The sequence below is a fragment of the Jaculus jaculus genome, chromosome 9 (genome assembly GCF_020740685.1).
Source record: "Jaculus jaculus isolate mJacJac1 chromosome 9, mJacJac1.mat.Y.cur, whole genome shotgun sequence".
Taxonomy (NCBI): domain Eukaryota; kingdom Metazoa; phylum Chordata; class Mammalia; order Rodentia; family Dipodidae; genus Jaculus; species Jaculus jaculus.
The window spans coordinates 121,685,513-121,701,868 of NC_059110.1; the positions used below are offsets into that span (position 1 = coordinate 121,685,513).

The 16,356-nt window shown below is 57.8% G+C and overlaps 1 protein-coding gene across 4 annotated transcripts in view; it reads right to left on the reverse strand.

Moving 5' to 3' along the window:
• Septin9 (septin 9) overlaps positions 1-16,356 on the reverse strand; it is a 194,355-nt gene that overhangs the window by 110,108 nt on the left and 67,891 nt on the right. Inside the window, exon 1 of one of the 4 annotated variants that reach the window (XM_045159749.1) lies at positions 5,631-5,676. The exons of 2 other annotated variants lie outside the window; for them this stretch is intronic. In XM_045159749.1, the coding sequence (XP_045015684.1) occupies positions 5,631-5,661 (31 nt within the window). In that variant the 5' untranslated portion in view covers positions 5,662-5,676. Of the gene's footprint in view, positions 1-4,844; positions 4,972-5,630; positions 5,677-16,356 lie in introns of those variants that run through there. One more of the 4 variants, XM_004655227.2, reaches the window with a different exon arrangement.

A 16,356-nucleotide genomic window follows, 5' to 3' on the forward strand; every position in this document is an offset into this window, starting at 1 on the left:
AGGGGACTGGGGGTCGCTGTATCCATGTGTTTCAGCTGCCCCGCCTTCACAGTTCAGCTGACAGCAGCATTCCCCCAGTGCCTGGCAGCCTTTGGCCCTGTAGATGGACATATGCTCCACCCATCAGTGACATTCAGGTTCAAGACACTGGGTCAATCTTCCAGAAGAGCCTACAACCTTCCTATGACCCTAGTCTCCAAGGAGCACTGGGTCACCTCCAGGCATAATGTCAGTGGGGTAGGAAGAAGGGACTCCCCCTACCCTGCTCGGCCAGGAACCTGGGTATCTGCCGGACTCAGAGGAACTCCCAGAAGGGATCTATGGATGCTAAGTCATCTGGTCAGCATTAGTGGTGACCACGCTGTCCAGCTTTGGCCCCACCGTGGGATCGGATGGGTTCTTGCCTGTGGGACCTTCTACGGCTTAGGGCCAACCTGTCTGACATCTTTAACTGCTCAGCCATCTCTCTGGCCCTTCCAGCCTCTTTCATACATCCCTGTGATGTCACATGGCCAGCAAGCATTACCAAAGCCCCTCCCCCATCCAATCTCTCCCTGGACAACTGGGCAGGGTGACCCTCCGTGTAGCCGCAGGTTGGTCACAGCACTCACAAACTCTCTTCCACCCACCCGGCGTCAAATTCCTACTTTCACTCAATGTCAGCCTCCCCGACCCATGCTCCCCTCCTCTCGAATCGCCCTTCCCCATGTCCCTTCATCCCAAGCCGCCCAAAGTTATACGACCCCCCACATGCACATGTTACTCGCACCTGTCCACTCCGTCCAGTGGGCACAACAGACTGGCTCGTCTAGTGCTGGTCTCCAGACACACAGGGCATCAAGCCAGGGGGGCTGAAGTTGTTGGATCTGACAAAGAGGCTGGTCCCTCTCACGGCTGGGCACATCACACCAGGAAGCCCTGGCTCCCCTGGGGTCCCCCTGAGCAACCTCATCAACCCCTTCTGCAGGGAGGTGTGAATGGCAGGTGGCAATATTCTGGGAGCCTGAAGTGTTGGTGGGAACTCAGAATTCGTCATGCAGGAGCCCCCCCCCCGCGCACTGATTAGGGGCGGGTCTGCAGTGGTCCACAAACCCCACTGAAGGGAATGAAGTGTTCCCTGGGCCCAGCCATCACCAGCGGCTCCCTCTGCCCCCCCATCTCAGAAGTGTCTTCACGGTCCCTTCTCACCCAAGAGCCCCTCTCTCTGCTCCCTCGACCAACTCTGCATGGGTGGGAGACTGCAATGCCCACGGGACCCAGCCCGAAGGCCTCTTCTGGGACCCCTGAAGGAGCGCTCCAGGTCAACATCACCAGGGTCTTGAATCAGTGTTTGGCCTTCTGCGTGAACAAATACCAAGGACTTTTAGGAATCCTTTCTGGCCATGCATATCTGGTCACCGCAAGAGCCAGTGCGGACAGCGGCCACTTGGAGCGGCTTTCGTCACTGCGTTTGCGATAACAGGATTTGGCGTGCGTTCAGGAGAGAACACACCGTCCAGCTGCCTCCCCTGACTGGGAAAGGGGAGAGGGAAGGGTGGCTCTTCTTCCTACGCCGTCACAGGGGAGTGGTGGGTGCTGCGGTCACCTCACGGCAGGAGGAGGGGGAAGGCAGGGGTGGCGCGTGGTACAGTCGCCAAGCAGCCCTCTGTGCTGGGAAGTGGCAAAGGCAGAGCTCGCACATAGGAAATCAGCAAGAAGTGGTGGGAAATGAGACTCTAAATTGTCTTACAAGACGGGGCGGAGGGGAAGACCCCCGAGACCTTCCTTAAAGGGAGAGAAAAGACGAGACATTGGAGGTTCATGACTGTGGAGGGCTCAGCGACCCTATCAGTCCCAACAGCCTGAGTCCGCCCCACGCCCCAGTTCCATCCTTGGTGATAATAAGAATATGGTTCCCTGGGTCCTTGGGGACAGGGATGGGGAAGATCGGTAATCAGGGGTAAGAAACAGACAGAATTAAACAGAAAGATAATCAGATGCCCAGAGTGAAGATACCAGCAGAGTTCACTTCGGAACACACACCCATAGGGACTCCTCTGGCTGGATAACCAGACACTCCAGCCCCGCCCCCCTGCAAACTCCTTGCTGAACTCCAGGGTGGGGTCTCTGTTGTATCTGAACCCCACGCCCCAACAGATGCCCTGGCTCAGAGCTCATCCTTCTGCAGGGGTGGCCACCTCTGGGTCACGGCACCTCGGTAACCAACATGCACTCCATGATAGGCACTACGGCCAGCCACAGGACCTCTGCCTCTTTAATCCCTCCCCTCTGCACCTACCTGGCAGACGGGATGGGCAGACCCCCGGAGGCCCCTGGACAGCCCCTGAGCAAAGACAGCACGCTCCCCCAGCTCTGCTCAGACCAGCAGCTGCTTCCCAGCGAACTGCCACGCCGCTCTCAGGGCTCACCTGGCCCTCTGTGGCTGGACGCCTCGGATCACAGCCTTGCCTGCCCCCCACACACACACCCCAGCCCCTTAATAGGCCCGCTCCTTCCAATCTCCCCAGCTGCTCCCTGCCTGCCGCCTACAGCAGCAGCCTGACCAGAAAGCTCTCTTTCTTCCACCCTGCAGTCAAATTCCTACTTTCACTCAAGGTCAGCCTCCCCCGCCCGACTTCTCCCGATAGTCCACGGTGACCTTTCCCTGCCCTGATGCCGACTGCCATCTCCTCTCACCCATGCCACCCTCCTCTCGGATCGCCCTTCCCCAAGTCCCTTCATCCCAAACTACCCAAGACTATCTGACCCCCCACATGCCCAGGTTACCCACATATCAATTCCATTCCACACTCATAGAGCACTGGGGAGGGTCACTTTTCTGGCCTCTCACTCAAGCACTGTGTACACTTGTACACACTCATGCACACACACTTCCACCGGTGATGGGGGAGGGAGGGCCGATGACCACAGGGAAGTAAAGATCAAGGCCCTACTCCCTAAGACTACGAAATCCTCCCCCAATCAAAGGACTGCCAATTGCTGTACCAGGATGCTCTCAATGAGGCCATTGTCTTGGACTTAATTTGAGGGTCAAGAAGCCGGCTTGGGAGGCAGCCCAGAGGCCACCAGTTGGAGGAGCATGATGGGGTGACAAAGAAGTGACATACAAGGACCCTCAGGGATAGGACGCTGCTGGCCTCCACAGTGCACATTAGACCACCGTTGACGCCTCTCCAGAAAGCCCACCCCCAACTGCTATTCCTGCGGGAATGAAAGCACAGCCCCGAATGCCCCCAGGCCTGCAAACTGCCCACGGACTTGAGGTGGGCAGTGTCTCTGCCCATGAGCCCGTGTGCAGAGAAGGGACCAGACTGGCTGACTGGGACATGACACGCTGTAGGAGGATGAAAGTCTCCAGAGCGGAGGATGCACAAACGTGTGACCCAGGGAGGGAGGTGACCACCAGGCTGCAGAAGGCAAAACAGAACTAAACAGACGTGGGGAAAACCCAAGAGCTCTACATGGTCAGGGACGCAAGTCCTAACAGCTCTGCAGGCCACAACTCCCCACGCTATGACATGATAGGTTTTGCAAAGTCTATGCCTGCCAAGAGGCCATCAGCTCCTCCTTTACACACACACACACACACACACACACACACACACACACACATGGGCTCTGGGCTCTGGTCTCCAGGTGTCACTCCATCACCCCCACTTAGAGATGACGCTGAACTCTGGTGGGTTATGTGGGCGGCTGAGTCGGGAGCAAACAGTATCTCTGGCTGGTGACTCTCAGGGTGAGCTTGGTACCTGGCCGCCTGTAAGTCCTTGGCGTCCATCCTCTCTCGCTCCGGGCCCACCAGAGGGCTCTGCCCAAGGTTGCAGAAGCGCCCGGTCGAGGGGCGGGCGCAGAGGCCGGGTAAAGGCAGGACCGCCCCTCGGAAACCCTGCCCCAGACACAGCGCGGAGACCATTGTGTGAGACTCGCTTCCCAACGCTTTATTTACTCCGAGGGACTCGGGACGCAGAGACACCACACCAGCAATCGCGGGGCCCCAGGAAAGCGCGCGTACCCACAGGCCGAGGGCTGGGATGCCAGGTCCACCCTCGGAGGAAACAGCCCCAAGTGTCTCCACGCTTTGTAAACTCGGAAGGGAAGCGGGAACAAAATGCTGCCCTTGCCCGCACCCAGGGCTTCCCTCCCTTCTCCCCCCCAAACCCCCACCCCCCCGGTCCGGCAGGGTTGTGCCCTTCGCTCGGATGTGGATGAGGCTGTCCCAGGCCTGGGTGATGAGGGCCATGGGACGCCCCACCCGGGACCCCGCCGCTGCGTGGTTCTGGTGCGCCCGGCTCACGGGCTGCACGGCGAAGTGGCCCTCCCCAGCCCGCACGCCGCGCAGCCCGGGGGCCTGGGGCGGGGGAGGGGAGGACGGTCCCCCAGAACGGACGCAAACGACCACTGGATCCGAGGCAAGGAGGGCGCTCACTCCCACGCGGGCACCCGGGAGCTGAGGGCGCGCACCAGAGGGAGGGAACCGACGGGGCCCGCGCGCTCCCGAGGAGTTCCGAACAAGTCCCCGGCGCCCTCGGGGGAGGCGACTGTCGCTCGGCAAACACAAACAACGATGGAAAGAAGGGAACCCTCGGCGGCGGTGCAAGAGCCGGGGGTCCATGAGGTGCACGATCACCCCCCCAACCGCAGGGTTCCCCCAGACCCATCCGGTGCTCCACGTAGGCGACGTGGGGCCCCGGGACGAGCGGTGCTCTCCAGCAGAGGGCGAGCGATCGGGGTCGAGGGGATGAAGGAGGGGTCCCGCCTCCCTCCCTTCCGCGGACCCTCTTCCCGCGCCCGAGGGTCCTGCCCAGCTCGCCCCCGCTTGGGCCGCTGGACCCGGCACCCACCTTCGAAGTCCGAAATGATCCCGTCCAGCTGCGCATTGACGGCGGGGTCGGACATGGTGGCGGGCGGTGGGCAGGGAAGTCCCGCGGACGGTGACGGCGAGGAAGCGTCCCGGGGCCGAGCCCGGGCCCTGCGCGCTGGCTGGGGCGCCGCCGCCCGCGCTGCAGCCTGTGCCGAGCTCGTCGCCGGAGCCCCCTCGGCCCCCCACGAGCGGCTGAATGAATGGGGGAGGAAGGCGGGCGCCGGCCCCTCCCCGCGCCCCGGCCCCCGCCCCGCCCCCGCCTCCCCGGCGGATCAGGTTCCCGCACCCGGGGCCCGGCCTCCCCGGCTCGTACTGGCTGCTCCGCCCGCCCGTCAAGGCCTGGGGTGGGGAGGGGAGCGCTGGAGCCCGAGCCGGCCTCGGCGGGGACAGCCAGAGGCCCGGGCACCCGACCTGAGCAGCCCTCACTCCCCCCCCCAACTTTTCCCAGCCTGGCCTGCGCCCGGGTTGGGGGGGTTGTTGGCGACGGACGCAGCCTCGGCCCCTCCCCCCCGGACGCCCCAGCACGGCCAGATGTGGGCGGATGTGGAGGCCGGGCCGCGGGGCGGGCTCCGAGGGGGGACGAGATTCCTCCTCTTCCCCGGGGCGCGGGGTTCCTGCGGCCGAGAGGCTTTATTTACACAGCTCAAGTTCTCCAGCGCCGGCTCCGCGCGCTCAGGGCCCCGCAAGGGTTAAGTGGCGGCGCAGGGCTAGGGTGCAGGCGGGCCGCTGGGGGTGGGGGGGTGTCGGCGAGTGCGCTGCATCTTACCCGCCTCGCACTCCCGGGATCGCTGTGGCATCCTCGGGCTGAGCTGAAAAAAAAAGCCCTGGCCCAGGAGAAGCGGTGGGGCAGCGATGCTCAGCCCCGGCAGCAGAGCCAAAAACTGCTCCAACCTCCCCCGCGTCCACTGCACGGCTCCCCCTGGGGCGGAGTGGGCCTCGGCCTTCCCCCGCAGAGGAGAGCAGGCAGTTTCTAACATCTGAAGGGAGAAAGAGGAAGCGGGGAAGAGGAGGAGGGATGCTCGGAGACCCCCCCCCCTCCCTGTGGGGCTGGTACCCACTGTCAGTGCTTTCCCTGTGAACCATCTTCTACACTTCTCCATCCACCAAACAGACCGCTCGACCCACTGAGGACAGAACCATGGGCTAGACACAGAAGTAACATGCTAGTCCTCGGGAGGGGTCTCCAGGACCCCCACAGGGGACAGGAGTGTTTCTGCCTGACCGAGCCAGCACAGCTATTCACTGTCCTGGTCACTACCTTAGGGCGTCTGTGCAGTCAGGGCTCTGGGAGTGGCGATGCAGGGCAGGGAATAACAACCCCGCCTCTGGAGCGGGTGAGCAATCTGCCCCTGGTCTCCAGTAGTGGCGTGTGAGTGCCTGAGCTAGCGTGGGCCTCAGAGCTGCCACTCTCACCCCACTAGAGACCCCAAATGGCAGGGACCTGAAGGAGGCAGGCTGGGCTTCAGGAGAGGAGCCGCTTCTTGAGTGGGAAGGAACGGAGTCCTTCCTTCTTCACACAAGCACCCCCTCTTTCCCTCAGACCTTGGATTTTTTTTTCAAACTATTTGCAACCCAGTTGAGGTTATGGGCATGAAAACTGCAAAACCACAACCATTTCAGATGCTTGCACAGCCTAGTCTACCTGGGAGCCATGGTTTCAGGAATGGAGTCATCACCACCAGGTCACCTGTCCATCCTGAACTGGGAGGTTTAAAGGTACAGTCCTCTAAGAAGCCCCATCCCACAGCAGAGAGGCCTGGGAAACGGCTGGGTCTGCCAGGTCTGTGGGACGGCTTCCAGCCCGAGCTGGCGGGTGTTTTCTCCATCTTGTTATAAAAAGCACCTGGTAAGTATAGACACACCCATGCGATTGTTCTCCCCCAGGGCCAGGGTGGAGATTAGCAGAGCGACAGGTCATTGCGCATGACATGTTTGCATGCATGGAGGCGTTAAGCAAGGGGGGGGGGGAGCCCCGCCAGGGTGCAGCCACCAAAATGCTTCCCCGCTGGGAATTCAGAAGACAATAGCAGGAGGGAACTGACTTCCATAGCTAGAAAGTACCCCTTGCCAGCCAGTGGAACCTGCCTCCAAAGTTCAAGCACCCCATCTCCCCACCCACCCGCACCTCCAGCCGCATCACTGCAAATATTCAGTCCACATTACCAGGCCTGGGAACCTCCTGTATTCTTTAAACCCTCTGAGGTAAGCTAAGGCGGGCTTGGCCATACTCCCAGCAGGAAGTTCACCATTGTGTCTAACCAACTTCTCTAATTGTACATCATTCTTTCTGCCCTCGGTGGACATGAGAAACAGCGGGGCACCTCCCTTCTTACCATAATTACTTTTTCCAAACTGCAGAAGAATCCAAGTGCCACTTGGCTTTCACTCGCTTTCTCAGCTTAAACCATGGCTCCTTCCATGGCTGCCCACCCCTTTCCCCCCAGCTATCCTCTGATAGCTTGGCCATGTTGTTTCTTTCCCCCCCACCACCCCTGCCCAAGCTCCAGGCTTTTCACAAGGGTTGACCCTAGTGTGGTGAAGGGCCCTCTCTGCATGGCAGGGCGCTGATCAAAAACTTGGCCAGCGAAAGAGAACTGTAAGGCTCTAAGTCATTGTAGAGCAAGCATCCTTCCAAGATTGTGAGAAGGGGTAGGATCCATGATAAAACTGGCCAAAAGAGACTATGTACCTAAAGGCTAGATGCTAGGGACTACTTGCTCCCAGGGGCACCATAGTCCCCAAAATGATATGCTCACTGGAAGGTCACTCAGAATGTGACCTGCCACAGCTCAAGGGTCTCCGCAGATGTCATTCAGGTGAGGGTGTAGCGGTGGTGGATGGGTCCTGAATCCAACAACCAGGCTCCTCAGAAGAGGCAAGAAGGCACAGAGACAGAGAGGAAGTAGAGGGTGCAAAGACGGCTCTGCAGTTAAGGCGATTGCTTGCAAAGCCTAAAGGTCCAGGTTCAATTCCCCGGAACCCACCGAAAGCCAGGTGACACAGATGCACAGAGTGGGTGCATGTGTCTGGGGTTTGTTCACCAGGCAGGAGGCCAAGGCACGTCCCCTCTCTTTCTCTCTGCTTACAAAGATAAAGACATAAATAAAAAAGAATGAAGCTTACTTAAAAACAAGAGAAATGAGAAGCAGAGGTTAGAGGAGCGTAGCCACGGGCAATGGATCACCTGGGAGCTGGAGGAGGCAGGAAGGATCCTCCCGGAAGTCTCCAGAGGGAGTGTGGCCCTGAGGACACCCTGATTGCTAGGTGATGGCCTACAGGTGGCTGGCATCCCTGAGACAGAGCAGTCTGTAGTAGTTACTACAGCCAGGAGACGCTGGTGCAGCCTTGTTCCCACTTGGGCCATCCCTGAGGCCACAGCATCCTATCACAAGATACCTAAGAAGTCACCTGGCAGAGGTAGACAGACGGCTTGCCGTCTTGGGGGCGGACCTCAGAGAGCAAGTGTCCAGACGTCCAGAGTCAGTAGGAAGGACGCAAGGAGAAGCCTGGTCAGGCCTTTCTGGAAATGGGGAAGAGGAGGTCTGGGGAAAAGCCCCCAGTCCCCCTGAGGAATGGACTGCATGAGGCATGGGACCGCCTCTCAGAACTGGGGGAAGCAGCCGCTCGGCTCCCTCGTCACAGTCCCTGACCCTGGCACCCGGGCCCAGCCTCCATGGGAAGCGACTCCGCAGTGGGGCTGGAACAAAGGAGGCCATGGCCCTCTGCCCGGCACCACCGCACCGTGGGACAGGACGCTGCCTGCCATCAGGGCTGGGACTTGAGGCTTCTCAAGGGCAGGCCACAAATAGCTCACCTCTTTTTGGGCCTCATCGAGCCCCAGAGCTCTGGTTCTGTCCACTACCAGGCCTTCCACAGCCTCCCCAGGATCCCTCTGCCCACTCTTGGGAAATGGCGTCACTGTTTGACTTGACTAGATGCTCAAGAAATCATTCTTGCATCCTCTCTCTCTCTCTCTCTCTCTCTCTCTCCCCCTCTTTCTCTTTCTCCCTTGTCTCGTCTCCAGACCACTAGCGAGTGTCTACTTCTAGAATATCTGAGGACCAGATCGAGTACCCATCCTGATGCCATGCACACCGCACTTCCGGCACAGGTACAGGTCTGAGGGCTCGAACAACAGGGCTGGGCGGGGCTCAGAGATAGAGCAGGAGGTCCTTGGTTCCATCCCAGCACAACTAGGTTATAAAAGAGCAGAAACAGTAACTGCTAAGTTTTGTGCATTCTTAGGTGTGTTTTAAACATAATTATTTTATAAAACTTTGCAAACAGAGAGAGAGAGAGGAGACAGAGAGAATGAGCACACCAGGGCCTCCAGATGCTGCAAATGAACTCCAGATGCATGTGCCTCTTTGTGCATCTGGCTTTGCGTGGGTACAAGGGAATCGAACCTGGGTCTTTAGGCTCTGCAAGCAAGTGTCTTAACCTCTGAACCATCTCTCCAGCTCTTAAATACATTTTTTTAATTTGTTATTTATTTATTTGAGAGCGACAGACACAGAGAGAAAGGCAGAGAGAGAGGGAGAGAGAGAGAATGGGTGTGCCAGGGCTTCCAGCCTCTGCAAACGAACTCCAGACACGTGCGCCCCCTTGTGCATCTGGCTAACGTGGGACCTGGGGAACCAAGCCTCGAACCGGGGTCCTTAGGCTTCACAGGCAAGCGCTTCACCACTAAGCCATCTCTCCAGCCCTCTTAAATACATTTTTAACGTGCTGAAGTACGTACAACAGCAAAAAAGTATTTCCCTCTTAACCACACACAATGCTACAGCCGTTGCCACCAGTTATCTCTAGATGTTTGTCCTCCTCTCAAAGTAGAATTCTGTACCCATTCCGCAGCCACTTCCCATCCTCCTCTGCCTGCCTGCAAATTTATTATCCGCAAATTTATCTAATATCCTTGAGGCTCACTGTTCAAGGTTCATCCACATGGTAGCAAGAGTCAGAATTTCCTGCTTGTTGGTTTTTTTATTTGTTTTGTTTTGAGACAAAGCTTTATTATGTAGCCCTGGCTGGTCTCAAACTCACAGGCATCCTCCTGCCTCGGCCTCCCAGATGCTGGGTTATAGGTGTGCACCAGCATGTCCAGCTTTGAATTTCTCCCCCCCCCCACCCCGCCCATGCTTTTTTTGTCATAGCGCAGTCTGGCTTCAAGCTCAGTATGTAACCAAGGATGACTTTGAACTCCTGATCTTCCTACTTCCAGCTCCTAAGTGCTGGAATTACCAGGCAGGCATGTGACACTACACACAGCATTCTCCATCTTCTTCAAGGCTGGAAACTTCCATTTTATGGACACACCACAGCTTATGTATCCAGTTATCACTCAGTGGATGTCTGAGTTCCTTCTCTCCTGTGGCTGTTGTTAATATTGCTGCAATGCACATGGCCCCCTTGCTTGGGTCCCTGCTTTTGGTTTCTTGAGATGTTTCAGAAGTGTAATTGCTAGATCACATGGTACTTCTTGTGTCCCCCCCCCCACCTCCCTCCACCCCCGTGGTAGGGTTTCACTGTAACCCAGGCTGACCTGGAATTCACTATGTATCTCAGGGTGGCCTCAAACTCACAGCGATCCTCCTACCTCTGCCTCCCCAATGCTGGGATTAAAAGCATGCGCCCCCACACCCGGCAACATGGTACTTTTATGAAATTAATTTCAAACAATAATTCATGTATAACTACATTTTAATTCGGTAAGTTCATATAATTTACATATAGCTATATATCTGTTTTTTTATTTTTTATTTTTATTTATTTGATAAAGAAAGAGGAAGGCAGAAAGAGAGAGAAAATGGGCATGCCAGGGCCTCCAGCCACTGCTAACGAACTCCAGCTGCATGCGCCCCCTTATGCATCTGGCTAACATGGGTCCTGGGGAATTGAACTCAGTTCTTTGGCTTTGTAGGCAAATGCCTTAACCACTAAGCCATTCCTCCAGCCCTCTAACTGTGGTTTTGCCCAAGTTGACCAGAAACTCACTCTGTAGCCCCAGGCTGGCCTCAAACTCACGGCAATCCGCTTACCTCAGCCTCCTGAGTGCTGGGATTAACAGCATGCCCCATCACGCCTGGCCGTTATATCTAATTTTACATTATATGCAATTTCAGTTTTGATGGCACCTGGGTTGAACAGCCTGCTCACCAGACTTTTCATGGTTCGGGTATCAGCCTTTGCTCTACTGGCTGCTCTCTCTCTCCTGTGCTCCCCACCGGCTCCTAATTGACCTCCTACCTTGTCCTTCCCTCCTCACAGCCAGGCTTTAAGCTGGGCTCAAATGCTGCCTCCTTGGAGGGCCTCACTCACACCATGCGAACTTCTTACCCAGCTCTGCCAGCTTCCCTCGCCTCGTCCAGTCACTCAGCCCATGCCTACCTTCCTGTCCTTCACACTGCCCAGGACGCCGGCACCTGTGGCTCCGCCAGCCTGGACAGCCTCCTCCTGCGCTGTCTAGCCATCGGCCATTCTGCTGTCAAACTCACAGCACCATGAGGGCTGTGGACACGGTTGCTTCCTTACCTCCCAGCGTGCAACAGGGACTCACCCCCTCGCTCCTATTTAGTCCTATGGAATGACAAAGGCAGTGTCCTTCGCTGGACAGCAGGATCAAGGGGACCTCTGATGGAGACCCCTACCAAAGGGGTTCAGGGACATTCAACACTCTGCACTCTTGCCAGCCTCCGTGCCCAGCAGCCCCATGTTAATGCATGCAGAATCACCGGCGGGTCGTTGCCTATGCCTGGGCCACCCCCACCCCCACCCCCCGTGTCCCTTTCTGTCATCCACCCTTGGAGCAGCGAGCCACCAAGCTTGGACCACTGAGTCTCCCGTAGGCCAGTCGACTCTGAATCTGCCCATGTAGCCTGCTGGTGGGGACAGCTGACATCACCCAGTGCGCAGACCACAAAGCCTGTCCCACCATCTGCCCAGGCTTCGCATTCACAGGGGCGCATGACTAATCCATTCCCGGCCTCCCAGTCACCAGCCAGCTGCCTCTTGCGGAACGTTTACAAGGAACCCGACCACAATCCGGCGCTTATCTCCCAAGCAGAGACTTTTTAAAACAAAGTATTCGTTCCTCTTTTACATTTAGGTATTTGAGTCATCGAGGACGCTCCCGGCCTTGGGGCCCTGACCACGCTCTGTTCTCCGCACCGAGTCCCCCTCAACCACCACCACCCCAGTGGGCCCAGTAGCTCAGAGCACGTTCGGTTATGGATCCTGTGTTCCCAGCGCTGAAAATAGGACCAGGGGCTGCCAAGCTGCCTGGCCCTCCCCTGTTTTTCAGTTTCAACTTCAAATTTGGGGAAGTTTCGTGGTGGGTTGATTTTCTGAGACAGGGAAGCCCACGTCTGCCTTGAGCTCTCCATCTTCCTGCTCTGCCTCCTGAGTGGTGGGATTTCAGGAGTGCAAGGCCACGCTTGGCTCACTTGAAAAGTTTGCACGTTACAAAGATATGAAAGTTGATGTGACCATGGGGACAAAAGCAGGGAGGGATAGGCCTGTCCCCCCCAAAGAATGAAGGGCTGGGTGGAAAGTGCAACCCTCCAAGAGATTCGCTGCCATCAGAACCCTTCCTTGAATGATCACAGATGGTGAATCCTGGTACCGGCGCCAGCTTGAGTGAGTTATAACCCGCCCGGTAGGCAGAGAGGCCTGCCGATCCTAGCTCTATGTCCCCTGAGTCCTCCCTGTTCGTTCCCTCTGCAAAGTCTAGTAGCCCTGCATTCCTGCACAGTTCCCTTTGCCCCATGGCATGACTTCAGAATGGGCCAGTCCCAGACCCCACCCAGGCTGGAGGTGAAGAGATAGAGAGGACGGCCGGATGGATGGGCAGCCTTGACCCTCCCCACCCCCGGGCTCTGCCAAGGCACACAAGGGATCAAGCAGGAGTGACCAGCCTGGTCCTGACCCAGACACCCAGCTTGTCCCTCTGCCTGTGCCAACCTGCCTGCAGATACCTCACCCTGTGCTGCCAAAGACACTTGGCTGGACAGCATGCCCACTAGGGAAGGCCAGGCTGTTCCCAGAGGCCCACAGTGTGCTGGACTCAAACAGTCACCCTGCCCTGCAGGGTCGGAGGCAGCTTGCCACTGCTGCAGTGTGGGGACTCGGGCTGAGTCACCAGCATGCCCTAGTTCCTTTCACATCAACACTGATCACAGCAAGAAGAAAGTACTTATTTTTAAAGTCACCACAGTGGCCCCGGAGACATCATCTGTAGGAAGCAAACCCCTGCTTGGGCCTGTGGCCAGGGTCCTAACTATGCCCCTGGCTGGTGGACAGCAGGGGCCAGACAACCTGGGAAGGACAGGGAGCAGAAATTATTCCTCCCTCTCCTGCACCTCACAGAGGGTTTGCAAGGCTTGTCTGCCCCCGCAGCTTTGCTGGCCCCCACCTCCCTCTCTTGTCCCTAAACGCCTAGTCACTCTACTCTTGAACTCTCCCCGTGACAGAGAGCTCAGTACCCACCAATGCCACTCATTCTGTCTTTGGACAGTTTGAGCTGTGTAAAAGAGATGGAAAGCCAGGCGTGGTGGTGCACGCTTTTAATCCCAGCACTCAGGAGGGACAGGAGGAGGATCACTGTGAGTTTAAGGCCAGCCTGAGACTACATAGTGAATTCCAAGTCAACCTAGGCTAAAGCAAGACCCTACTACCTCAAGCGGGGGTTCGGGGGGGGGGCAGGGAAGGAAGGCTGGGTAACACACCTGTAATCCCAACACTTGGAAGGTAGAAGCAGGTGGATTATAAATTCATGGACAGCCTTGGTTACAAAGTGAGTTTGAGGTCAGGCCAGGCTATATGAGACCTCGTTTTCAAAAACAAAAACAATAAAAGGCTGTGGGCGAGGCTTGGTAGCTTAGCGCTCGCTGAGCACACATGAGGCCCTGGGTTCTGTCCCCAGCGCTGAATAGATAAATTGATAGGTAGATACATAGATAATAGAAGATATGAGCTAAAGACAGGGGAAAAGACAGCATTAGAGGGGAGGAGAAAGCACGATAGGGGGGCAGTGAGAAGAGAGAGATCAGGCTGAATGGAACTGGCATCTCAGAGCAGCAGGTAGGAAGGAGGTGGGTGTCCTGAATCACTGGCAGCTCATTCGGGGGGCCTGGACTCTGGGGCTTTGGTCCCTTGGTTGGGACATCGTGTGCACAGTGGAGACTGACCTGCGGGAACAGGAACCCTCTGCACCCCTGCCAGGACGGACGACCTCCCTGGGCACCACTCAGGGAAAGAGCCGAGCGGCCAGGGGCCCTGCTCTCCCATCAGCTGCCAGCCAGGAAGACGTGGCCTGAACCCCAGTACCTGAGCTCACACAGCCGGAAGCCTCCTGGAAACAGGAGGTGGGCATAGCAAGTCCTGCCGGTGGCCAGCAATCCCAGGACCTCACGCATCGCGGGGCTTTCCTCATAAGGCAGATGCAGGTCTGAGGGAGAGAGAAGCTGGCTGTCTCAGGCTGGCCTTGGGCCAGGCTCCAATGACCTTGGGGGAAGCCACAGAGAGTTGAGCAGCCCTGGGAGCCAGTAGGTCCCCCAGTCCTGGCCTCTTGCTAACTTCTTCTTCTCTGAAGGCCTCCCAGGCTTCATCTATTGCAGGAGAGACATGGATAGCTAGGTGGACCCAAGTGACCGGAGTCCTCCACCTTCCCCTGTTCACGAGTCACACCCTAGGCGGTGTGGTGACTCTGTGGGAGATGCTGGCCACTGGGTCACTTCTAGCTGACATGCAACCTCAGTCCTGGCCCCGTGGCTCCCCTGGGAAGCAAGATGCTGCTGGGGAGGGAGGTGGGAAGCTCGGTGAGTAGGCGAGTCACTTAGGTCTACTGTCCCTGGCTGGAAGCCACCAGGTGGCCAGATCAACCTAAATGAGCCATTTGTCCCCAATGCAGAGTGACCTGGGGGGACTAATGGGTTTGCCATTAACATGCTGGCCTCCTGCTCTGCCCCTTTCCCTCAGCATGAGTCACAGCCTGGTGACTGCAGGGAAGGGCCCTTGCCAGGGACTTGCTCCCTCTGCCAGGCCCTCTGATGCAGAGGAGCCACACAAATGACACGGCGCCAGAGCCGAGGCTTTGGGGTCCATAGGGACACCTCCAGAATCCATGGGGAGTGGGCTCCTCTGGCCACTTCCTTATTGTTGAGGACCTGAAGAGGAGATGGGCTTATGGGGGCTTGCGCAAGTAGGCAGCTAGCTGAAGGGGTGACCTGATACGGCAGCAGACCAGGAGGGACATGAACAAGATGGGCCATAGCCTCTGGAGGCCGACTGCCACCTTCCCACTTCCGAGTCGTAAGCCCTGAATACGACACCACGTTAGACACGATCGGCCACTCGTGCAAGTCAGTGGCAAGCACGGTCCTCCGTCCACCCACGGCCGCCCCGACACGCCCGCCCGCTTGCGCTCTGACTAGGTTCCATCCAGGCTTCCAAGCCGACGGTGGGTCGACCTTTCGAAAGGGGAGGTGTGACCTGTCACTTCCCTTGTCACAGCCTTCCTGGCTTCCCATACTTGGTAGATTCAGAGTGAGCCATCGTCCAATCTGCGAGCCCCTCTGCCTCCCCCACGCCTCCAGCCGCTCAGAGTGTCCCACTGAGCCGTCTCTCCTGTCTCTCCTGGTCCTCGCCTGGCCCTGAAGTCCTTCCTGCCTTTTTTCCTGACTCTTCTCCCTCCTCGGGTCTCAGACATCACTTCCGCTAGCAAGCGTCCCAGGAGCCGTCAGATGGAGGAATGTCCTTCCTCGTCCCCCCCCCACCCCCGGTCCCCAGGCTGGAATGTCACAACGTGCAGGGAGCCCAGCTGACGGAAAGCCCTTTAAACAGCCCAAAGAGCCCGGGTGTGGGCAACGCTTGTGTTCCCAACAAGGGGGGAGGGCCAGGAGTTCTAGGCCTGCCTGGGCCACGTAGCAAAATAAATAAAGGGCCAGGCATGGTGTCACATGCCTGTAATCCCAGCTCTCTGGAGGTAGGTAGGGGCAGGAGATCAGAAGTTCAAGGTCATCCTTGGTTAAACACTGAGTCAGCTCTCTGTAAGAAGCTGTTCAACAACAAGACAGTCCTCACCTTCGGGAATGGGGTGGGGACGTTCCCAGACAGGGCCACGTCGACACTGGTTGCAGAGACCACAGAGCCTGGTGGTTTGGTCTGGCCTGGGACCACCACTGCCACCCCGGGGAGCCTGAGTCCAGATGGAGCCTGCACGGCCCGACTCCAGCCGCCGGCACAGAAGGTGGGGCGTGGGCCAAGGTTCTGCCAGCACAGACACAGGCCTGGGTCCTCTCTTGGGGTCTTCGTACACAGCTGTGTAACACAGCTGGATACCACATCACGGCAGCCAACACAGGATAAAGCAAGAAGCAACAGCATCCCCAGTGCGGCGGTTGGGGGCAGAGACGTGCGCACGGCACTCTAAACCCATGTGGCTGGCAATCACCCACACGCCCGTGCCAGGGAATCTGGCTGCCAGCCCGCCAACA